Source organism: Ammospiza nelsoni, chromosome 4, assembly GCF_027579445.1.
Source record: "Ammospiza nelsoni isolate bAmmNel1 chromosome 4, bAmmNel1.pri, whole genome shotgun sequence".
Taxonomy (NCBI): domain Eukaryota; kingdom Metazoa; phylum Chordata; class Aves; order Passeriformes; family Passerellidae; genus Ammospiza; species Ammospiza nelsoni.
Window position 1 is genome coordinate 53,969,284 of NC_080636.1, and position 25,533 is coordinate 53,994,816.

The following is a 25,533-nucleotide window of genomic DNA, read 5'->3' on the forward strand; positions in this document are numbered from 1 at the left end:
TGGGATACTGAGACAGTTCAGTAATGCTGAGACACACTGTGTGGAGACACTTTAGTACCTTAAAGTACAGCATCAATATTTCAACAGTATTTTGCAAATGCACTGCATGACTAATGTGCTGTGTGTTTTCTTGCTCCTTTGATTTTCCTCAGTTTGTCATCCGCAGCAGAAAGAATAAATCACAGGTGCAGAAGTGTGCAGGTTCTGAATTTCCTGGCCACTGTACTAGATGCTGTCGTTGGTTTTTTACCCTAGTCAAGGACTTGAGGGTTTGCCTAATGAAAACCAGCACTAGGCATTGTATAAGGTAGCGAAAATTATTGAACTTGAAAAACTGAGTTCAAAACCAGAGCCAGCTTTCACAATCATTTGGATACGTTATGTTGTTTTTCCATCTCTGAAATTATTGTATTAGATCATATGCAGCTCAGTCCTTACAGTAAAAACATTTCAATAGAGACTGCACTTTACTTAATATTATGTACAAAATATTAAGAGCAGAATGTAATGATGGATATATATTTATTTTAATTTTTTAAAAATATGTACTATGTATGTAATTAACAAAGTTTACTACAAATTGATATAAACAGATCCTTTAAAGCTTAAGATTTTGCTCCCAGTAAAATAAAAAGGAAGTATTGCAAGCACCTCCCATGCTATGCCTTTGGTAATTGCCCCAAGCGTGGAGTTTTTAAATTTAGGAGGAGACCGAGGTTGATGCTGGCAGTAGATGAACAATAGAGAGTACAATTTTCAAAGAGACAGTTGAGGTAGAGCAAATGAGGTAGAGAGGAGCAGGAAAAACAGCCGTACAAGGGGATTTCTAGGAAGTTTCTGTGCTAGCACTGTCATGGGATGTGGATGGGCAGAGGATTTTGTAACATTGAGGAAAGCCGTAAAATTAAATTAAGGATTGCTATGTAGCTCAAGTGAAACAGCTTAGATTGTTTTAAAAAATCTTCATTTAATAATTAAGTACATTTTCTTGGTAAATAACATTTTCATTACATTCCTAAACTCCCTCATGATGTGCCAGTGGAAGCTGGGAACATTAGGATTTGGTGTTGTGTAAGGCAGTGCAGGGATGCAGCAGCTTCTCTGTGCCCTCTCAGTGCTGAAGCCTGTAAGCCTTCCTGGTGTTCTGATTTCTATGGTAGCAGCAGGAAGATAAATGTAATAAAATAAGCTGAATATTTATTATCACCTTTTTTTTTTTTTTAATTTATTTATTTAAGCTCATATACCTCAGGGCTTGGGGGGGATGATTAGTTAGATCATCTGTGAATGGTGATAAAGCCAATAAGAAACTTCACTCATTGTTCCAATGATTACTTTTTTGCTTTTATGTTTGGCAGGGTGATGGCTGTTAACCCTTTTGTCTTCCCTTGCAATCTGCTAATCCTGTAGTTTCTAATTTTGGGTACATTTTTGTAATCTCTGTCATCAGGCAGCCTCCAAATCCCTCATTTTCAATTATTATTGCCACAACCAGATTTGGTAAGAGTTGTCAGTGCTCATATTTGCCGATAAATTGTTTGTGCAGTCACTGGTCTTGTTAAAAGTTCAGCAAGCACTCCTTGGTGATCCTCCCTGCATGGTTTTTGCTTGCATGTATTATTTTAGTGAGGAATACTTAATTCATGCGAAGTGTCATTGCAGTGAAAAGTGAATATCTTCTCAGTAAATTTTTTATATACATTGTTACTACTATTTACTTTTTCATAAAGTGTGATTCAGTTCCCGTCCAGAGAAGTGCATAAAGGGATTTTGTTACATACCCACCCAACAGTAGTGCAGACAAAAAAAAGAAATTTTGGAAAACTGCTGTCATACCTGTACCTAATAGATGTATACATAATACATGCTTCAGCTAGATTTTCCAAGTCTTTAGTTTTGGGCTTCTTTTCTTTGTAAGCAGGTCATTGGTTGGGTAAAGCAATAGATTCGGTTTCTTTGCTTAAATTTCTAAAGGCTCTGCCTTTTAATGCCTCTATCTCTAAACACTTCTTAAATTTCTGAAGTGTTTTGCTTCAAATTGTGAAGCTTTAAAGGTAAACGGGAGATAGTGTAGTGTTATGGAGATCTGTGAGAATGGGGAAATGTCAGAAACTGTCCCTCTAGCAGAGTTTGTCATCCTTTAAATTGGCCAGAGAAAGTTTAAGATCAGGACAAGGGACTTTCTTCTTAATTTGCCCATTCTAGCAATTACTTAGGTACTTTCTGAATGTGAGATTGCATTTGGACACTTGTGCTTAATAACCCCTCTGTGTCTTTCTCTGTGAATTTGCCTGTTACCCCTTTGAATACATTTATAATCTTGAAATCTAAAATGTTCCGTGGCAGTTGCTTCTGCAATTTCATTATGCATATATGTTTGTTGGAGGTGTTTCTAAAGCAGGTGGCTGATAATTTAATGGAGTGCCACTTCATTCCTGTGTTTGCAGTAATAGTGGATATAATCCTTCTCATCCCATGCATGCCATTTATCATTTAGTTCTCCACCAAGTTCTGTTGTTTCTTCTGTGAGCTGAAGAATCAGTGAGTCAGTTTGACCTCCCCTTGTATAGATCTGCTAGTTGTCTGCTGTCCCTGGCCATCCTCAGCTCCTCCTCTCATGCTTTGTATTAATTTTGGGAGGAGACCAGACTGACACGTTAGATTTAGAGCACAGTGGATGTAGCAGCAAAATTACAATTTCTGTCTTGCTCTCAACTCTTCTCTCACATTTTTGCTTTTTTTTAATGAACATTGAGCAAGCATTTTCAAAAGGCAGAAGCCCAAAAACCTGTCCTAAGTTATGCCTAGGACTCTTTATTGTGTAATGTTTGTTATTTTGTATGTGTGGTGGGAGACAATTATACTGTCTGCATTGTCCAATCAGTGACTTTCCCCTTCCATTTTGCCAGCCAGCCCCACAGACTTGCAGGACTTTTCAGCAGTCTTTCACAGGCAGCTCTTGATTTCATCATCTGGAGCCATCAGCAAGCTCTGTCAGCTCCAGAGGTCTGATTTTTCTCATATGATGTATGAGCACAGTTCAGTGCCCAGGCCCCAGCTCTGTGAGACTTCCCTGGTAACCTCCATTACTTGTGAGAGATGTCCATTTGTTATGACCCTTGGTCTCTTATTTTTAAGCTGCTAATAATCCACAAAGAGACGACCTCCTTATCCCCAAGCTCTCTTTAAGAGCTTCCAGGAGATCTTTTTAATAGCTTTAAAATCCAACCCTGCCGTGATTGCATCTTTCCATACCTCCTGATGCAAGGCTGTGTGCAGGTCCTAGACCAGTAATTACCCACGCTGGCTCACTGACAGAATTTATTAGCGCCCGTACCCAAGCTGCATGCCCCAGTTTCCTTTGTGTGGAAACCAGGGCAGGGGAGAGGAGGAGGAGGAGGAGGAGAGGGTTGGTGTTTGCTTAGGTCTCACCCCATATGGCTGTGGGATGCAGCTAGACCTGGCATGTGCAAAGCATTTCCATCGTGCAGATCCACCAGAGTGTCCTCGTGCTATCACCAGAGTGCCCTCTCAGATTCGTGAGACGTGACCTCTCCACCAGAGTTGTGCTTTCTTCCCTTACAGCATGTTTGTTTATCAATTCATGCTCCTCTTTCAATGGTTTTGCTCGATATAGAACTGGAGCTTACTAGCCTCTGGTCTCCAGTGCTCCCTTCCCACCCTCAGACCCATTTTAAGAAATCAGTCACGTTTGTCGCCTTCCACGACTTTTATAAGGGCAATTTAAGCAATAAGCTGTACAGCACAGTTAGTAGTTCAGCAATTCCGTATTTAAGTTACTTTACAGCTCGTGGATGGATGCCATCTGGTCTTGGTGATTTATTACTATTCATTTTACTGTATTTTTTTTTTTCCTCATAAACCCTCTTCCACTTGCGCTTGAATCTGAAACTATTTCTCACACTTGCTTACTGAAAAGGGAGAGCCCTTACTGGGCTCCTCTACAGAGAGCACTGATGCAAAGATTTTATTTAACTTTACTGATCTTTCTCAAATGCTTCACTTTCATCTTGCTCATCAGTTGGCCCAGTGGATATTCTGGCAGATTGCCAGCTTGTGATCATTTCAAAAGAATCTGAGTGTTAGTTTTTACAACTTTAGTACAAAGACTTGTCCAAGGACTTTACATTTAGCATAGACCATAATTATGCTCTCCTGGTATTGTCCCAGCATGATTTTGGGACATCCACAAGCTTTTTGGGAGGGTTTCTTTTTACTTCTGTCAATGTCTTAGAACAGAGATTTGTTCCTTGCAGTTGTGTCTGAATGTGGTGCTGCTTTAATCTTCCTGCACACAATGAGCTGTTTGCTGGCATCTCCAAATGCCTCTCACATGCACAGTGCTTGCTTCTGCTACTTCCCCTCTAGAGTTAAATATGAGCGAAAGAAAAATTAGGAAGTCTTTTTTCTAAACTGGCATGAGAGGAAGATGTGCCTCAGTCGACTTCCAGAAAATGCCAGGCTTTGCGTGACAGCATGAGCAAAGTCTTAATTTTTGAGGCATTGTTGGCATAAAAGGAGAATTGCTGCTGCATGTGGAATATAGCAGTAATTTTGTTGATGAACCACTGCAAGTGACAATGAGCCCTGGCGGAATGGATGTATAAAACAATACCTAATGGGCACCTTTTCTGGCTCTCAGTACCTTTCTCTGATGAACTTTGAAATGGGGTATTTATTGCCATGTGTACATTATCATCACTTATTGAATGTGTTATTGAAAAAGCATTTTGGTAAAGGCATAATTATGTATTTTCTCATTTAAAACTGTGATTTGTCTCTTTTGAAATGCAAATGCTAACCGAAAGAGAGTATTTGGTATCAGCATTCTCCTAAGTGCATAATTAACTGTTAATACCAGCATATACTTGGGGTTTTTTGCTATTGATGTGCTTGGGATTTTAGGGTTACATAACTGGGTGATTATTAAGTTGGATTTTATCACAAGTTCTCTGCTAGTGATTGAGAGCTGAAACTCTCCTTTGGCAATCATTATCCATGGGCTGTTGCCAATTCCTTCGTTGATAGGCATATAACAGGAGGACACTTGGCTGGAACTTTAAAGCAGCTCTGAATTCCTTAGTATCGCTTATCCGGGATGGTATTCTCTAGGGTCACCATGATGATTTTCTTGTGAGAAAACTAATTTTCAGACTTGACTTCTATAAGTTCAGTTTAAAATTGGCAAGTTGAATTTAAAAATTACCAATTGCCTGGGTGGCTAAAGGCCAAAAAATAGCAGCTTAATGTCTCTAGATCTGTTTTAATGTGAAACTATCTTCCTTGTCTGATTATCAGTGTTCATGCTGGTGGTCCTGGGTCCAGTCATTATTTTGTCCTGGGTTTGGCAGTGCCCAAATTGGTGCAAAGTAATAGGCAATTTGGCTCCCTGGAAGGAGATGATTCTAAAGCTTTGCTTTAGGAGTCAAAGTGTTGGAGGAAAGAGGTTTTGTATCTTTCTGCTGTGGCTTGCAGACTAAGCAGAGATTAGAAAGTGCTGAATAAAAAATAAGTACTGAATGAAAAGTCATAATTGAATTTTGCCTGAATCCTGCTTGCATTTTGGCTTGGATTTTGATCAGTGTGTTAATTTAATGAGGCTGCTCCAGTACGGGTGACTTCAGTGGCATTTTTAATGGCTTCAAGATGGGACACAGGTGTCTGGGTGCAGTCCATTGAGCCAGAGGGATGCTCAGTGTTTCCTGCCCCTTTGCATGGAAGAATTTATTCAGGTCGTGGCATTCTGTCACCACTGTTGGAGCAGAATACTCCCTCAAGAGACAGTTAAGAGTTGTGACAATAGTATGTTTGTTTTTTTCTTTCCCCAAGAACCTCAAAACTTCTTCCAGTCAGAATGCCTTCCTAAGGCAGGTAAAATAATCCAGGCCAAGGGCTTTTTATGATTAGAGGGTTTGAGCCACTGAGCAGGGGTTTCTGTAATGCCATGTCCTAGTCTTTTCCCCTCTTTATTCTCAGTAGCTCTGCCTTGCCCTCAAGGTGTCTGGTGATGTTTTTACTCCTCTCTTCTGTCAAGTTCAAACTGACTTCTTTTGGCATGAGGGAAAGCATGCCTTGGTTTTGGAGGCTTCCAAACAGGTTTTGACTTTCAGGCCTTTGGCAGGTTTTCTTGTTGGGCTGCATTTGTTTGATTGGTTGTTTGTTTTGGTTTTGTTACAGTGAGAAGTGCTTTCTGAAGGTGCCTAAAATCAGTTTTATTGGTGGGCAAACTTCAAATGGATACAGGTTTTAGTCTAGCAAGGGAAAGGCTCTTGGTTGTAAAGTTGGAAATAGTTCTTACAGTGGTAAAAAGCATGAAATCAGAAGACACAACAACTATCTTTGACATCAGAGTTTGCTGCAAATATTTATTGGTCTTTTCCTAAGTATTTTCTGGGCTGCAGAGGCCTAGGGACTAACTCAGGTACATATTTGTTCCTCTGAGGTGTTGTGAAAGGGGATGATGCCTTGGCCAATATTTTCTTGGGATTATCAGCAAGTCACTTAAGTCCTGATGAAACCTCAACACACCCACCATAGCCTTCCCTTTATTCACTTCTCTGTCTAATTTGGGAAGATGCCTTATGCAGCAGCTTTGAATAGTACCCATGAGAAAGTAAATAAAACCTGGTATCAGGTTTGGTTTGGGGCTGAGCTTCGCCTGTCAGTGAATATTTCTTGCCGCATGGGTTCCTCTTTTTGGTTATGGTCAGTTGAGTTGCAGTTTCCATCCTCAGCGAGGAGATTTACGATACTGGGCCTCATGATGACTTAATAAATGATGAGTTACTTATTCATAACAAGCTGTTTCTCTTCAGCCTGCCTGCAGTTTCACAGGTTCTGATGTGGCTGCCTGGTTTCTGTGGAGATCACATAAGAGTATTATGAGATATATGGCTGGTTTGGTATTTAGGATCCCTTGTCTTAAATGTCTCAAACCATCCCTGCTCTCCTGGGGGACTGGTCAAATCCTACATATCTGTTGTAGCTGCGTGGCTCCAGTGGCAATTGGGCAGAGCAGTGGAAACAGGCTGGTGGCAGCAGTGGGAATGGCTGGTAACAATGGGAATGGCTGGTGGCAGAAGTAGGAATGGCTGATTAATGTGGGAATGGCTGGTGGCAGTGGTGGGAATGGCTGATTAATGTGGGAATGGCTGGTGGCAGTGGTGGGAATGGCTGATAATGGTGGGAATGGCTGGTGGAAGCAGTGGGATTAGCTGGCAGTGGTGGGATTGGCTGGTGGCAGCAGTGGGAATGGCTGATAACGGTGGGAATGGCTGGTGGCAGAAGTAGGAATGGCTGATTAATGTGGGAATGGCTGGTGGCAGTGGTGGGAATGGCTGATAATGGTGGGAATGGCTGGTGGCAGAAGTGGGAATGGCTGATAATGGTGGGATTGGCTGGTGGCAGTGGTGGGAATGGCTGATAATGGTGGGAATGGCTGGTGGCAGAAGTAGGAATGGCTGATTAATGTGGGAATGGCTGGTGGCAGTGGTGGGAATGGCTGATAATGGTGGGAATGGCTGGTGGCAGAAGTGGGAATGGCTGGTGGCAGTGGTGGGAATGGCTGGTGGCAGCAGTGGGAATGGCTGATAATGGTGGGAATGGCTGGTGGCAGCAGTGGGAATGTCTGGACTCCCTGGCCATCCACAGGGCTGCAGGAAAGGTCAGACAAAATGTGAGCTGGGCATTACTTTAAGCCTGTAAGGAGACACTCGGGGAACTTAAGATGGATTAACTTAAGGTGTAAAGTTTAAAGCGCATTATTATGAAGGAGGATTAAGCTGAACTGAGCTAATGCGAATGAATGAATGTATCTGAATGCGAATCCAAACAGCGGATTCAGAGCTTTGGCTCCACGCTTTTTGTTACTTAAATGTACTTACCTTCTTAAATGTCCCCATGAAGATATGTGCCCTTATATTCCTGATCTTCATATCCTCCATTTTTCATGTTGAGAGCTTCAGGAGCTGTGTCAGAGGTGGGTTTGGCTGGATGGGATTTGCCTTTTTTTTATCCCTCCTTTTTTTTACATTTTAATTTTTCCTTGTGATAGTAAAGGCATTTGTGATTACTTGATGGCATTTATTCTTAGCTGATGTGTTTGGTGAGGAAAAAAATTACTTTGCTCATGTTATGCTGACATGCCTTAATTTCTCTGTGCCTCTTCACTTTTATCATATTTCTGTTGCTTTATTTTGTTGCTGCTCTCAAGGTATTGGATATCTATAATGTCAGCATCCGAATTTTTCAAAAGCTCTGTACCCTCTTGTTCTACCCAGTGTGGGGTTGAAAACCAAATACAAAGTTGACTACCAAAACTCCCACAAAGTGCTTATCTTTCATTAAACAGAGTCATGAATTAACTAACATAATTTTTAGTTGGTAATATTTTGTAAATAAGTAATAAATCAACTTAATTGATTTTTCAGGTGGCAGACTGATTTCAAATAATGTGTTTGCTGTATATTAAAAAAATCACTTAGTAACTCATTCTGTGCATCTTTTTATCTCGCTACAAACAATGCCATCAGGTTTTCCATGAGGGTAAGCCTACAGATCAATATTTGTAAGTAGATAACAAAATGAATATTTAAAAGACAGAAAGAAATAACTAACAAAAAAACCCCCTGATTATAACTGAAATTCTTCTATTTAGGCAATCTCATATAAGCAAAACAAGTACAAAGAAAAGCAAAAGGCAGAAAAATTTGGATGTCAGAAAAAGGGCAATGTAATGTAAAAAATCAAGTTTTTGAATCAACACTTTAAAGTTAATTCACACAAAGAGTGTTTTGTCACTAAAAAAAAGGCATAAGAAACCTGAGACAAAACATTATAATGTTTTACTTTTCTTGCTGTGTGGCTTCTGGTATCTGATGAAAAATCTGTCACTTCTCTCTGTAGAGGTCAAACACAGGGATGGTGGCAGTGGCTTTTATATTCTCAGTCTGGAGGAACAGGAACAAACCTTGGTGTCCTGCAAAAGTAATGATGGATGTCATAGATGGCTCTTACTTGGAGTGCTGCTGTCTCTGGCCAGCTGAGATACACTTCAACATGTAGAATTTAAAATACAAATGTCCTTTATTAATCATTTGCCTTTTGAGTTTGGTGTGTATCCCTCAGAGCCTCCTGGGAGCAGTCCATGATGCATAATAAAAACAAATACGTATGGCATTACTCCTACTATTAAATGTAATTAGAAAAAAAAAAAAGAAGCTGGAAGTTCTTAGTCTCAAGAAAAGAGGGTGGAGCAGGGGAAAAGTGCAGAGCCCATCTAACAATGGGGAGTCCGCTTTATTAGTATTAAAGAGGAAAATGAAATTGCTCTGGCAGCAGTGCAATAAAACACCAGGAAGATTATGTCAGTCTTTGTTTGCACACAGTATGATTCTTCTCTTTCACCAGCCAATTTGTATATTTGAAAAAGCATTTGCTTGGTTAAAATAATGAGCTGAACTTCATCCAATTCCCCAATTATACAAAAATTTGTTAGAAGAAATACAGACAATTGGTTTTGAGCAACTGAAAAAAAGAGGAGTAGTGGCCATGGAACAATTATAGGGCCTTGTCTCCATACCTGCAGACACACACACACACACACACACATATATATATATATATATATATATCACAGTTTCTGCTGAGACAACCAACTCTCAATGACACTTTTCTTTAGCTGTTGTGATTTGAGATGGCAGCTTCAAAAATTTAGCAAAATTATAACTAATTCTGCCTGGAACTTGAGCAAGATAGGTTAGCTTCTCTCTTCAGAGAAGAGAGACAAGGTCTGAAGTGAAATTTATGAAAGTATATTTAAAGATACAAGTCACGTATCCTAATTATTTTACGATTTAACAAGCGGAAGTCTGTATTAATGAACAAGTTCATTTTTTTTACATATTCCTTTATTCCAGATTTTTTTAGATTACTAGTTTGGGAAAAAAAACACGTTTTTTGAATATTTCAGTGTTTGAACAGGAGATGTCACCTGATGGGGGAGTGTATCACCTAGAGCATGCATTCAGTGGGTGTAGGCTCGTTCCCCTGTTGCACCAGCTCTGACCTCTTCAGCAGGCACGCTTCCATCAGCCAGGGCAGAGCTGAGCAAACACTGACGATTCAAATACATTTTAAAACGCTTTTGCCGCTTCACTAATCCCATCAGTGACAAAACTCAAATGATTTCGTTGCTGTTCCTTTTCCGTGGTCTGCGGGGTAGCGAGGTGAGCTCAGCCATCCCTGCAGGGTGGTGCTGGGTGATGCCCCTGCAGGCTGTGCTCTCCCTGGTGTGTATTGGTGCCCCTGCAGGCTGTGCTCTCCCTGGTGTGTACTCAGGCCCTGGGTGTTGTTCCCCTGTCTCCGCAGGGAGCGGATGCGCCAGTCGGCGATGTTCGAGCTGTGCCAGGGCATGCACCAGATCAGCCTGCAGTTCGTGCGCCTGCAGCTCAGCTTCGAGGAGTACACCATCATGAAAGTGCTGCTGCTCCTGAGCACAGGTGAGTTGGGTCCGTGGTTATGTGGGAATGCTTGAAAATGTTCCAGCTCACAAAGAGATGCAGTGGTTTAACCAACTTGGAAAAAGCCAAACTGTTTCCAGCTGGGCCGCAGGAATAAGCCTGGGTTTATCTGCAGTTAGCATGGGAAGTGTCTTTGCAATTGGAGTGTGTTATGAGCACTGGAGGGACAGGAGTGGCCAGGTACAGGACTTTGGCCCCCCCCTTTCCGTAGAGGGACCTCAGACATGCCAGACAAGTGCCACAGCTGTGGGGATTGAGGGAAAATCTCTGCTAAGCATTCAAAGCCACCAGGGTTTGGCTGACTCAACGTGACCTTCAAAATGAAAAGATGTGCACTGCCTGTTCTGCAGAGCAGGTTGATGTTGTAATGCCAAGTGACTTCCACAGGCTTCTGAAAGTTTAATAAATGACAGTGCATGCTTCCTTTTTTTCTCTTGAGCATCATGCTTTGAGTTTTAAGACGCAAAATTACATCTTGGTGCTTGTTACAGCACTGTGTAGTAATTAGCAGATCTCTTGATCTTATCTTACTGAAAGTATTGAAAACCACCTGTCCCAGTGCAATTGTATAAACACACAGGCAGTTTGTACATTACTTTTCCATCAGTAACAGCCTGTAAACCTGTAAGCAAATGTTATTCTGTGGAATCCTGTTCCTTTTTTGTGGGGAACAGCTCGGTGACACCATGACAAGCCAGCTCTGTGGTTAAAGTGCCTGCCTTTGAGGGGGGACATGGGGCTGCAGTTCCTGCCAGAGCTGGAGGGCATTTGGATCCTCTAACAGAAACCTCATGGGGCTGTGAGTTTTTGGGCTCAGCCATCTCCGTCCCTTCCCTCTTCCAACTGAAGCTGTTCCAGCTTGCTGGGATTGGGAGAGACACCACTTTTTGGGGATCCTTTTGTGTCCTGGCCTGCAGAGTCTGACCCCAGGTCCCACTCCACCAAGGGCTGGAGATGGTCAGCCAGTGGACCGGGAACAGTGGGGAGGGGCTGTGCTCCAGGCTTGCCCTGAGGGGTAAATGGCTTTTTTTTGAAGGTTGTCACTCCTCCTGTTTCCAGAAGCAATGTGCTCAGGGAGGGTTTGGCTCCCAAAATGTTCTTGAGAGAGTGTCTGGATTGGAGATCTGCCTCTGCAGCATTTTAATCAGCCTTAAAGGGGAAGAATCTTTAGGAAAATAACCTGAAGGCATTCTAAAAATGCAGCAAAATGTCTTTAAGCCAAATATTTATTATTCTACCCTCTCTAGAGTGTAAACTAATGAGCTATTGCAAGAATCTGTTAGGTGAGATCAGTCTGGCCAATTAATTTCAGTGAGCTGGGTCTCTTTCAAATGCACATCATGGTCACTAGAAAACCTGCTAAAAATTGTTTGTTTTGGGAAAATCGGGATATTTACATTAGAGAGAGAGAAAAAGGAGAGCAAAATGGAAATGGAGGTGATGATAAAACCCAGAAAGTGTCAAGTGAAGGGCAGCAAACCTGGTTTTGAGTGCTTGCACCTTGCTTTTCAGTCTTATGACAGAAAACTCCAGGTTTGTTTTCATTTGAATTCTTTTATTGAATCATGTGATGAAAAGAGTACAAGTTATTCTGAAACTTTCATGGCGACCACATCAAGGAAGTTTCACTCCATTTACATGTGGAAGAAACCACACATTACAACTGAGTTGTTTTCTTGCTTTCCACAGACCATAGATTTTGGGAGCTTGCCAACAGTATTGCTGCATTTAATAAGTAAAATCAGAAACACTGGGCAAACCTCCAGAATTTCATGTTTTGCTTGAGTTCTCTTTATTTGTGGTCTTTCTTTCTTCCTTAATTATCTGGCTGGGGTGATAGTATAATAATTTTCAGACAGAACAGTAAAATACATAGTAGTAGACAAAGAAAGAGTGACTCTAACAGCCTGTAAGCACTGTATATATTAAAGGAGCTGTAAAGCCTGTGCATTTTGTGTGAGGGCCACAGCATGCTCTGATGGCTTTACTTATCTTGATTGGTGCCTCTGTGTTCATTCACCTTGAACTGAATTTGTAGATTTGTTCCAGACAGTTTCTTTTATCTGTCAGCTGACTGAGAGGGTTTGCATCTAGAATTCGAAAATTAAATGAACATATGATATTTATATTGTGATTGTGTGCTATAAATATATAATATTTACCAAACAGCAGGCAGGCTGGTGTGTAACCTCCTAGGCTTTTTCTAAAGATTCTTCCTTGTGTCCCCTTCCAGCACTTGGTGGCCTCAAGTCCTTGGTGGTACAGCTCCTCCTTGTTCCTCATTGCTAAATTGCCCTTGTAGATACTGATGCTTTTTCTTAAAGCTTCTACTCTGGAGCTATTTAGGGCAGTTGTTACATGCTTCTGATGTGATTTCAGTGGGATGGGGGGCAGTTGAGAGGATTTAGAAGAGAAGGGAGTGTATGAACAAGAGTTTCTGTCAAGAGGTTAAGTCAGGGTAAGCTGAATGGGAAGATCATGATTTTCTCCTTTCTCATTTTAGTAGGTAACTTCCCATTTAGCTTAATCTGACATAGTTTATTGACTTACCTAGGAAATAAAGTCGCTCATCATGTACTGACCATATTTTATTTTCCTTCTATGGACTATGCCTAAGAGATACAGAGGAAAAAAATCGCATTTGATGGTTAAACAGTGTTCATGAATTTGGATATTAAACCTCAGAATATTTTGAGTAATGTTGTTAATAATCCCTTTGGAGTTTTCATCATCTGATCCTAATAAGCCATTCCTGTTTGGGGCAGAACCTGCAGGAGTGTTTGCAATCCATTAAGAAACGGGGTATTGCTTTTGTAATCAGCCCTGCTGATATTGGTCACAATAAAAAGTATCAGAAAACTGTACTTCTGACCCATTTATAAAATGATGATTCCATGATCATGATTCTGTCTCTGTTTGGCAGATAGAAACTTCAACAGGACACTAGAAATTCTTGCAAGTGTCTGTCATGGTCAAGCACTGGGTCAGGATGCCTGTTTGGAAAACAGACTTCTGTTCTGTGCAGAAAAATGGCTCTGTTTTGTTCTAGATGCTATGCAGATGCTTGCTAACATTCAAAGAAATTTTAGATCTTACTTGATGGCATAAAAATGTGTCACTTGGTCTAGCATTTCTGCAGATAACAGCTGTGATTCTGTACCTTCTCCTCCTCTGCCAAGTGTGGGGAATCATTCAAGAATGATAAATCACGTTTTCAGCTTCTAACAAAATACCCTTGATCCATCTGCTTGGTTTTTATGTGGTTGGATTGTATTGAAAGCAGTTTGGACATGAGGCTAGCATGTGTCTATTTCTGAGATGTTATCTTGTCCTCTGCCACAGCTCCTGCAATCACACATCTGGAGAGGATGCCTGAATCGCTTGAGAATCTGTGTGATGTTGTTGATCCCTCACCAATGTCTGTAAAATTACGGACTTTGCTTAAAGGTTTCATTCCTTCATCCGCTGACTGCTGTAACTGTTTAAGTATGCACATCAAAAGAATAAGCAATGCAGTTAATACTAATTTAAGACTGTCTTTTCAATGACAGTTCCCAAGGATGGTCTCAAAAGCCAAGCTGCATTTGAAGAAATGAGGGCAAATTACATTAAAGAACTAAAGAAGATGGTAACTAAATGTCCAAGTAACTCTGGGCAAAGCTGGCAGAGATTCTACCAACTGACTAAACTTCTTGACTCCATGCATGATGTAAGTATAACTCCTCAGGGAGCGCAGAAAAGTTAAGCAAAAAATCTCTCCTTTAAGGTAAAAAAATAGTCTTTAATTGTGTTAACTGACAGGGAGACAAAAAACAGCCATATTCTTTTTAAAGGGACATTTGAGAGAAGTTGTTAGACGAACTTAAGAAGTTAAAATAAGAAAGTAGAAGTCATAAAGGTGAAGGGTTCAGGTTTAGTGTGTTACACATCCAACGTGCCTGACGTGCCAATAAACACGGAATTCATGTGCTGATCTTGTACAGCTGGGTTTGTAATCATGACTTTAAAAGATGCAGAGTCCTTGACACCATCCTGGGTGTTTGAAGCTTTATTTGAAATTTCAAGTGGAAGATTCCTTGTTGGGTTATTTCTGCCACCCTGCCTTATTCCAGCACAAGGTGTTTTACATGTCTCAGGTGTGAGGGGTGATGAATGACACAGGAAACTAAAGGTTTGGTCTCAAAGCACCTGGGCTGCTGATCCTCTGCCCACAGTGACAGAGTGCTTGTGGTAGGTGTGGTAGATTCCAGAGGGGGTGTCCATAATGTTGAGCTATTTAGCTGAGAGTGACCTGGTTCTAGCCAGTGTAAATGGTAAGTGCCAAATTTACCTCTGCAGCAGCAGGGCTGTATCTCCTTTAACTTGCTCTGAGGGAGCCTGCAGCCTCTACAGAGGAAACAAGTGACCCAGCTGGTAAGGTCTCCTCAAGCTGAGGGTTTTCCTAGTGCCCCCTGAGATTTCCCTGGGGACCAGCCCATTGCCTGGGCCAGCAAGGCTGGCACCCATCCTCTCCAGAGCTGTGCCATGGAGCAGCAAGTGATGGGAGACTCCTGGGGACAGTGAGAGTGACCTTTAGCTGTGTTTGGGTGCATGAGACGAGAGCTCTCAGCATGTTCATCCACCCTCCCAGTAAAATCTGGCAAACTGCGGCAAAGGAGAAAACTGCCCTGCTCCATCCTGGCTGGGATGGGGTTAGGGAAGGATCTTTGCTGCATGAAGAAGCTACAGCGCTTGCTTTCAGAGCCTGCATACAAATGCACATCTTTGTGCTCAAATTTCATTTTGCAGAGACAGTACAGTACAGTGCACTTCAGGTCATATCGGTGTAAGAACCTCAGGTCTGTTTACAGAATGTACATATGGAATTATTTTTCAAATATTGTTCTGTTGTTCATTAAAACATTGCAAACCTTAGTGGGAGGCAGGGGGAGTATTATTAGTACTGCAGTAATAGCTCATTTTTCAGAGATCAGGTTTCACTTGCTCAGTGCCAGCAAAGGAAGTTGTAGTGTTTTAGTGGAAAAAAAAAAAAGGGATGGGTGATAAAATCATTTGCAAGAATTCACATCTGAACCTCGAGGCAGCATAACAAACCCCTGCATTTATGAAGTTTTCCAATCCTCTTCAGGATAGGCAGTATGTGATTTGTTGCTGAAATTGGAGTGTTTGTGTGGTTAAGGTGACTGGATGACAGGCTCGTGCTTACTGAGAGCACTCCCATGTCCTACAGACATTTTCCAAAACACAGCATTAACCATTGGGAGCTGAACTAACCAGAGGAAGCAGGCTGCTCTTGCATTTTATTTAATTTTTAATTAAGCTATTTTTGCATTACTTTTGTTTTAATAGTCAAAGGACTTTTTAAAGAAAATCCCATTGTCAGCAGTCTCTGTTAGAAAGGCCGATTGTCTCCAAACAGTGCTTCCTTTCAGAGATGATGCTGGAGACTTGTTCAACAAGGGCACTTGTTTATTTTTTCTCTTTAAAATGTTTTTTTGGGGGTTTTTTTGCTTTTTGGTTATTGAAATCCATCAGAATAAATTTAGACTGGTGATAATATTAATGAGAAGTGAGAATTAATATTCTCTCCCCACTGCCTGTTAGTGCAGAATTTCTCTGTTCAAACGACGTGAATGCAAATTTTCTGCTTGGTTCCTTAGTCTAGGAGGAACGCTTCCTCAGCTGTCACCTGTGTATTTTTAACTTATTCCATTATAATTTCAGAGGGTCAGAATGTATTTGGTGCTGGGCAGTCTAACTGGAACTGAGGCCCCATGTTTACATGCTGCTGTAGTCTCAGCATTGGCATTGTCAGTGCAAGCCTGAAGGGGCTGGTGCACAATCCATGCTTGTTCAGCCCTCCTGCTGCATCCAGCTTGTCCATCTGAGCAGAGCAGCATCTCATCACTCATGGAATTCACTTTACCTGAGTGTGGGGGCAAGCAATAAAGAACCCTGCTCCTTTGCACCTCCAGACTTGCTTTCATCAACCTCATTTATAAAGACATCTATCTGAGGAATATATGAAATACAGTGTGTGGAAATATCAAATTACAGTATGCTTGGCTTATATAATATGAGGAAGAAAAAGAAAACCCAAACAAGATGGTTTTACATTGCTCAGTATGCTAAATCATTCATCCACACAGCAAACATATGTGCAGGTAGAAAAGTGCCAAGCTGAGGAAATAAGAAATTTTCAAGAAGGCCAGGCAGGCACTTAAGTATTTGAAAACATCAGCAACTTTATTTAATGATCCATAAAGCCTCAAAGCACCTTAAAAATAAGAGATGGAAAGCCATCCCGGGCAGACAAGATGAAGAGGGTTTTGTGCATGTGCACACCTGTGCTGGGCTCTGGAGCCTGCCTGCCACGCTCTGTCTGCATGGTGCCGTGGGGAAGCCGTGGGTTAGTGGTGAACATGGCAGTGCTGGGATAACAGCTGGACTCTGTGATCTCAGAGGTCTTTTCCAAACTTAATGATCCTATGATCCTGTATTTCCTTCTTGTAGAGATTGTATTTCTCTTATTTTGGGGGTCTCATGTGCATCATGTCCTGAAGAACCACAGTGTAGCAAGGACAGCGCTCCTCTCTACCTAGACTCCAAAAGTTTTGGTCTTGTGCCTGTGAATGGCCGTGGGCATTTCAGGGAGAGATGCACATGCAGCACTTGGATGGAGGTGAAGTGCCTGACAAACACCCTCAGGAACATTAGAAACAGATGTCCTGCACATGGTATCAAAAACTTCATCTGGATCCTCCTCAGCATCTCCTGTTGGCTTTGGCAGGAAGGGCTGTGTCTTGCATGGCAGGCCTCGTTTCATATAGAGACTGTGTAGTGTATGGTTAGGCAGTTTGTAGAACAAAAGCTGAATTTGGTTTCAATCTGGCTGATACTAAACAGGCTTTGAGTGAAGAGGGCTTTTGTTTCGATGCCATGACATTAAACCCTAATGTGAACCTTCCCCTTGGCAAGGCAGCGCCCTGCGCTGTCATTTGCTTGTTGACATTTTCTGCCAAAGAAAAATAAATTCTTTAAGGCTCATGCTGCTGAATAATTAATTTTTTATGGTTCCTGAAGGGAATACTTTATAGCTGAGGTGGATCTTTCCATAGGCTGAGAGCGCCAGGATTTCACTCGCTGAAAGAGCTGACAGTGAGAATAAGGGCACGGATCCTCCGGGGGCAGGGCTGCACGGGATGGTGTGCTGGATGCAGATGTGCCTCTGCAGGTTCCTAACCCCACAGATACAAAGCTGTCACCAACACCTTTGGGTACACTTATTTCTGCTACTGATGTGCCCAAGTTGTGTCCCACAGATGATGAGCAGTTTGGAGCCTCGTTCCAGTCCCAGTGCCTGAATTCTCTGGGTGAGCATTTTCTCTCTTTAGTGAGAGGATAGATCCAGCCTCTACTCCCAGAGCAGCAGCCATGTGGGAGTGTGCCAGGTGTGTGTTGTGGCAGCTAATATGCATCTGTCAAGTGAGAAATTGATTCCCAGCTCCCTAATGTAGACAGAAGCTACTCTGAGAGTTGTCTTGCTCAGTTGGTGATGGTTGGATCCCTCTTCCTTCACATTTGTTGGTGTTTGTTGGGGAAGAACCCCGCTACTGTTGAAGAGCAAGGGACACTTGGCTCAAAGTTTGTGCTGGCCAAGGGATGAGGATGTTTCATTGCTGTGTGATGCTGTGGGTGCATCCTCCAGGCACAGAACACGAGTTGAACTCAGGCTCTTCTGTGGCACGTCCAGGTGTCAGGTGCTGCGGTTTGTGTGTGCACATGGTTATAAAGGAAACGTGAAGAAGTGAGTGCAGTTCTTCAGTCAGATAAATAGGCAGAACCAGGGTCCATGTTTGCTCTGTCAGATACTGTTAGTGCCTAATCCATATGTATTTTATCCACCTTTTACTCCTTTCTAGCATGAGGCAAATTCTCTGCATAAGTATAACCAGAGGCTTTGTCCCGTGGTCTTCCCTTGTACTCCTTGTGATGGTGGAAGGCTTTACAAGGCTTTACTCTTGGGTCAGAGTTCAGGATTTCCTAGGCAGCTAGGAACTGGCCACTGTGAGTAACCAAAGGACATATGGATCTCCAAGAATCAGCCTGTAAGCCATCCCAGAGGGAATAACTTCCTTCCTGAGCCCTTGGAGTAATAATTATTTTACATCATGGGATTTTCATAGGACTGGGAGTAAAAACAAGTGTAGTGGCAATGGAATAATCAAGACCTGCTTGGCAGTGGTTTTCCTTAGCCTTCCTGGTTGTTGGAGCAGGAGTTTTGTATCCACTGCATGAAGTGGAAAAAGCAGGAAGGGACAGTAGTCCTAAATTCACCGAGGGCTCTGCTGGGTGAGGAAGGAGCTAGGTGGGCAGAGACCCATTTGTGAAAGGGACAGAAACAGGCAATTTGGAGTGTCTTCTTCTTTTTTTTTTTTTCTTTTTTTTTTTTTTTTAATATAGGAGAACATTGAAGTTTCTGACAGTAATAGCTGTAGCTAATAATAGGAAGAAATTACTCAGCATTGTGTTGTTACCCTACTGCTGTCTTAATTGCTGTCTCAGTAGGCTTAATCACAGAGATGCTCCTGATAGAGAAGTGACTGAGGGCTTTCATACCACACTCAGAGATTCTGAGAGAATTTGGAGAAAAAGAAGCACAGGAATGTGCACCCTTGCAAATCCAATGTTCTTACCATTTCTGGAAATGCAAAGGCATCATGGTGAGATTTCCAAACTAAAATAAATTCTTTTTGCTGTAAAAATGGGGCAAGTGCTCAAAGGTCACTTTAACTGTATTAACTTCAGGGACTTCATTAAAGGATTAATTTTTTTTAATTATGAAGAACAGTATGCATGAAAAAGTCCATTTTATACACACCCCACCCTAATAACAGAAAATTACATTTGATTAATACTCCTATTTCTCAGAGGTGCTCAATACAGCATGCAAATGCAAAAATTGATTAGGTAAGAATATCAGAATTGCTAAGACTGCTGTAGCCCTGGAAATGTTTGAAGCGCAGCGCACTGCAGGGGTGGTGATGAGAGAATTGGGAATTGTTTTAGTTGTGACCTTAACTGCACTGCCAAGCTGTAAGTCTTCAGAAGTGTGCTTCAGTAGCTGAAATAATTGAGATTGTAGAAGCCAGGATGTTTCTAGTCACCATTGTACTGCTTGTGCAAACAGCAGAGCTTTCACTCTCACTGCTAAATTGGAGTTGTCTGTCACACTGCTGGAGTGGGGGAGCTCCCAGCTTTTCCACCAGCTTTTCCACTATAAACCACCAGAAGTGGAGGGTAGGAGTGGTCAGCTAAAGTGTAGTCAGGAGTTCTGAGAGCGCAGGGATTTTACAAGGCTTTAAAGAACAACCAGGAGTATATTTGATCTAGGAAATTCATAAGGCACGTTCAGAGGTCCTGGATAGCTCGTGTTACCTTGCTTGTCACCTGCAGTGACAGTCACTGCAAAGACAGGGCTTGTGTGTTCCAAGAGAAAACAAACTTTTTGATATCCTTACTGAAGAGGGAAATTCTCTTTTAAAGGAGAAGACCATCTAAATTATTTACCTGTTACAAATCAAAACTCCATCAGATAAATGTTGTTTGGGATGCAGAAGCAAGTACTTACATTTCAAAATTAACATTGCCTGTGGGACTTGAGCTTTTCATCCTTTCAGTGCATCCACATGCCAAGGCTGCTGAGCTGGCAGGGGGCTGGTGCTTTTGAAAATGCACAGGAACATACCTGCAGAAAATAACCTGCTCATGGCTCAGCTCTTGGTCTCACAGCTTTATCTGTCTGACCTTAGCACAGTGTTTACATTTTCGTACTTCTGAGCTGGCTTTCAATTCTGCCACATTTTTCCTCTTTAGTTTAAATTAATGCTTTCCCAGTCCCAAAAAGCCACGCAGCTTTCAAGGCTGGAGTTTAAAAGAATGCTGACTGCAATCCCGTGGTCCTGGTGACACGTGGGGTCACAGGTGTGACACACGTGCTTCCCTGTCCTCCCTTTTTCTTTACGTGGATGATTCTTGTCAAGTGTGTTAAAGCTGATAGCTTAAGAAAGTGGAACAAAACTTTTAGCAGACTAAATAGGTATAGAAAATACATTATCCTTAGGTGTAGAATATATATTATCCTTAGGTATAGAAAATATATTATCCTTAGGGCTTCAACCCAAGTATGACATGAGGGGAGGGTTCTAGGGATTTTCTTTTAAACTGTTGTGCAAACTTAACCATTCTCCTCTGTGGTGAGATTCTTAGAGTGCTGTGCTACGATTGTACCTGTGATCACATGCTGGTTTTCACCCACTGGACTGCTGACTTTTTTATGGAATAGAGTCGATTATGCTTCCTTCATTAGTGTTATTTTTCATTTTCCCTGTCTGCATATTCACCAGACATAAATGTGTACTCGGTACTACTAAAAGGTTGCAAAGAAGTCAGCATTAGTAGTTTCTAGGTAGGATTTCCTGTGACCTGTCTCACTGAATCCAGAGGCTCCACACAGACGTGATGAGGTAGGAATTCAAGCTGCACAGAAGGCAGTGGGACAGAAGTGATCCCAACCCCCTCTCACATTCAGTGATGTGAACAAAGTTTAGGAAAAGGAGCACATTCACAGGGTCATTGTCAAGGCTTACTTTGCTTAGGGCTGGTGTTTGATGCCAGAGGCAGGGAGGAGGGAGTGCCAATCACACCAAGACACAGTTTCCTTCACTTTGATTTTGTGCTGTTTAGAGTATTTTTGGGACAGGAGATATGCAGTAACAACCTCCTCCTCATGGGTAAAGTGAACCGTTGAACATCAGCATTTTTTCCTTGAAAACCAGATTATGTCTATGCTACTTATTTAGCATGCATCTGTTTAATTAATTAGTGTTGCTTCGTGACATGCCAGATCATCAGCAGTGACCTAAGCCCCAGCAAGCAGACTCATGTAGGGCTCAATAGCAGCAAGTCATGTGTTTGAGTGATCTCAGCACTTCTCTGGGCTGTTCATAAACTGCTTACATGTTTGCAAGAGCAGCTGTCAAAGTCCTGAAAATGAGCAATAAGATATGGTGTTCCAGGATGGAAATGTTGCTGCCCATATTTTTTTATTCATTTCCTTTTCTGCCTTCCAGAAGTCCACCTTTATTTGCTCTATCTTTAACAGGGGCTTTATGGCAAACTGCAATTCTGCATGGTAAGAATTGAAATGACAAACTTATGTTTGATAAACTACACAAGCAGAAGTGTTTCAAGTCCTCTGCAAGGACATGAAGCATCACAATTAATTTAACACTTAGATTTTCAAATAGCAGAGGCTCTTTCCTTCAATCACAAAACAGTGTGTGAACTGCACTGGAAGTTCACACACTCACTGAAACCTGGATGTACTTCATTCCTTCACATGTCTTAAAGATTGGGAAGGTCCAACATACTGTAAGGCTTTAGGAGATGCGTTTAGGTCACAGCCACCAAAAACCTGTAGACTGTGTCTCTGCAAAACCTGAAATGCCACCGTGTCACGCAGCAGTTGTGTTGTTGAGCTGCAAACATCAGCTGCTCTGGCAGTTGTAGGCTGTGGGCCCTGGAGAATGCACTGAAGTTAACCAAATAATCTGATTTAATGAACGTGTATCCGGCTGAAGCTGAGAGATACAATAGTTTATGGCTGATTTTTTCCCCCTGGGCAGAAGCCTTTATTTCTGTAGACCTGGAGTTTTCGTGGTGGCCAGTTGCTGTTAGTGAAAGGAAAAGTGCAGCTAGGCTGAAAAATCAAATCTGTGGTCTCTTGGGTTTCCTTAGTTTGCTGATTTTTAATGAGTCAAGTAGCCCTTTGGCATTTGGGTTCTTTTGTTTGCTTTATAACCCCTGTAAATGGACTGACAGGTCAGAGTAAGATGGTATTTCTTGGAAATAATCAATTATCAGTAAGCTGTTGTTGTGTGCAAAAATATTGGTGTTTTTCCTAAAAAGTGTTTCTTTCTGTATTTCAGCTTGTTAGTGACTTATTGGAATTCTGCTTCTACACCTTCCGAGAGTCTCAGGCACTGAAAGTAGAGTTTCCAGCCATGCTGGTGGAAATCATCAGTGACCAGCTACCAAAGGTGGAATCTGGGAATGCCAAGCCCCTGTACTTTCACAGGAAGTGATAGAAAATGTCTTAAATGGAAGAACTTTGCCTTAAGTTTCCCTGTGTTATTCCACACCCATGAAGGACCCAAGAAACCATATTTTAAACATGCTCTTTACACTTGTTCAACAGTCTCTGAATAGTCTAAAATCATACGAAGGGTTTGGGGGAATGGAAAGCAGTTGACTCGGATTTGGCAAGACCTAGATGTTTGGAAATTACCCCATAACCCTAAAACACTTAGAAAATGTTCCTGTTCCTCTGGATGAAAAGCCATATCTAGTCAATAACTCTTTGATTTTGATATTTTAACAGATGGAGTTTTAAATATGCCATGTAGTTTCTGGTATTGTTTGCTTGTTTTAAAAGGGTTCGAGAACTAATGAGAACTTTTTAAAGCTTACCCTTGGTTTGCACATAAAACGTAAAGTCAATATGGGGCATTAATATTCTTTTCTTGTAAAAAAAAAAAAACAAAAAAAAACCCAAAAAAAATTACAAACAAAAGCTATATATATACACACACATATATACACAAACACAAACCCTAACGTGTAAAGTAATAACAGAACATTTGGTGTGGAATACTGTTATCCCCACCTGTGGCATTTGTTATCCCATGTTATCCCATCATAGATGATATACACTGTGTTAAGTGTCCATTTACTATTTAATTCAAAAGGATAAGATGTGAAAAACAAATGCCCTGGTATCAATTTATAGTATCTATTGTGCTGGCTTTACAAATAATTTTTTGCAGTCTTTTGCTGTACTGTACATTGCTGTATGTATAAATTGTGAAGGACCTGAAATAAGGTGTAAGGAACTTTTGTAAATGAGACAAAAAAATCTTTAATGGTTAATAGGATGAATGGGAAAGTATTTTTGAAAGAACTCTATTTTGCTGGAGACTATTTAAGTACTATCTTTGTCTAAACAAACAAGGTAATTTTTTTGTAAAGTGAAATGTTCTGCATGCATAATGAACCGTTTACAGTGTATTTAAGAAAGGGAAAGCTGTGCCTTTTTTAGCATCATATCTAATTTACCATCCTACAGTATCTGTTGTAAATAACCACGCTTAACCTTTTCAGTTGTGTTTTAAGCCTTTCTATTTCTCTCTCTATTTTCCTCCCCTTTTGTCTCTCTTGCAAGCATATGTGACTTGAGCACATCTTAGAACTCCTGCTTCATATATCTGTAGGAAACTACACAGTTTGTTTTGCCACTTTACCAAGGTTTCATTTAACAAGACAAATTATGGTCTCTCTCCAAAGCTTTTGCCAGCCTAATGATCTAGTGAGTTCTTGCCCTCTATTCCCTTTCTCTCTCAGGGGAACAGGGGCAAGCAACACGTTGAATGATTTTTCTTTTTTTACTAAGGTTTCCCAGATTGTTTGGTTTTGTTTTTTTCCTTTGAATACTGGATCTATAAAACATCTTAAAAGGTCAGATTATTATTTCAGATGGGGGAGATTGATCTCTGGTTATGCTGAAGGGAACATGCAGATCATTACAGTAAGTATATCAAGGAGATTTGTACTGGTGAGAGGGATGGTGAGGGATGATAAGGGCAGATAAGCTGAGTAGAATTTTTAGTGATAAACTAAAAGTGTCTGTAATTTTGTAAGCATTTTTGTAATAATCGGGATACATCCAAGAAGACAAATGTTCACACTACAAGTTCAACTCAGTTGGTCTGATTTTGTCTCAAAAATGTTTTCTCTAGAATAAGACTGCAAAGAAGAGAATTTTTGAGGTGATTTTCACTATTTCACAATTTATAAGCAACTACAAGATTTTGGAGTAGAATAGAGGACAGGTGAACTTTTCTGAGGCTCAACTGTTGCTACCATATGCTCATGTTTAAATAGAATAGTTTTTCAGAGTCCTAATCTGTAGTGTTCTCTCTGGGTGCCACTGGTATTTTTGAGCTATAGTGTGTCCCTTGGCCGGTTGGAATGTAGCATTTCTTGTCAATGGTGGTCAAATTAAGAATTCTACACCCTTTCTGAACTCAAATTTGGAGGTGCACTGTGGTGCACTGAAGACAGTCAACGCTACTTGTCTTTTTAAATGACACCTGCCTTATGCAATGGTAAATCTGTAAAGACTGTATTCAGAGAGGTTTTTTATATATAAATATATACATACATATATTATTTGCATTTTGGAAGTCTAATTCATAGGCAGATCTTTAAATACTGACCTGCACAGCAATATGAAAGCCAAACTTCCAACATGAGATATACAGCATGCAGACTGGTTGTTTACAGTAAAGACACAGTCATACATCCATCTATTCATTTAGTTTTTTTTTTAAAGTCTAAAATAGAAGATTTCAAAGCCAGGTTCTGGGTGAATACAGTCTGCAGCAGCTTTTTATATTAACAAAGTTACTGCCTCCTTTTCTGTCTCAGAGTAACTTTGCTTGACTAAAATAGCAAAGCCATATTCTACACTTCACTGTTAAATGCCTGTCCCAGTCCAAATTGTTGTCTGTTTGCTCCTATTTTTGTACCTTATTACTTTTAATCTTGGTTTGGTACAATTCATAATTCACAGAAACTTCATATAATTAAACACACTAAATTAGTTTTAAAAAGCAATTTATATCTTTATGCAAAAACGTATGTCTGTCTTTGCAAACAACTGTAAGCAGATTATAATAAATCCTTTACTTTAATCACCTGTTGTTTATGAAACCATTCATTGATTATTATTTTTTTGCTAGACATCATTGAAGTAATAGATACAATTGGATATAGATGTTGTAAGAGGCAGTATTCTCTTATCAAGGACACTTAAGCAGAATAGCCATCACTTTTTTTATCTAAACCTGTGTACAGAAAAAAGAAAAAGAAA

The 25,533-nt window shown here is 41.0% G+C and overlaps 1 protein-coding gene across 1 annotated transcript in view; it reads left to right on the top strand.

The window, feature by feature from the left end:
* Nucleotides 1-25,533, top strand: part of NR3C2 (nuclear receptor subfamily 3 group C member 2) — a 189,389-nt gene extending 163,856 nt beyond the window's left edge. Inside the window, exons 6-8 of the mRNA XM_059471470.1 lie at nucleotides 10,390-10,520; nucleotides 14,093-14,250; nucleotides 22,532-25,533. Coding sequence (XP_059327453.1) covers nucleotides 10,390-10,520; nucleotides 14,093-14,250; nucleotides 22,532-22,687 — 445 coding nt within the window. The 3' untranslated portion in view covers nucleotides 22,688-25,533. The remainder of the gene's footprint in view (nucleotides 1-10,389; nucleotides 10,521-14,092; nucleotides 14,251-22,531) is intronic.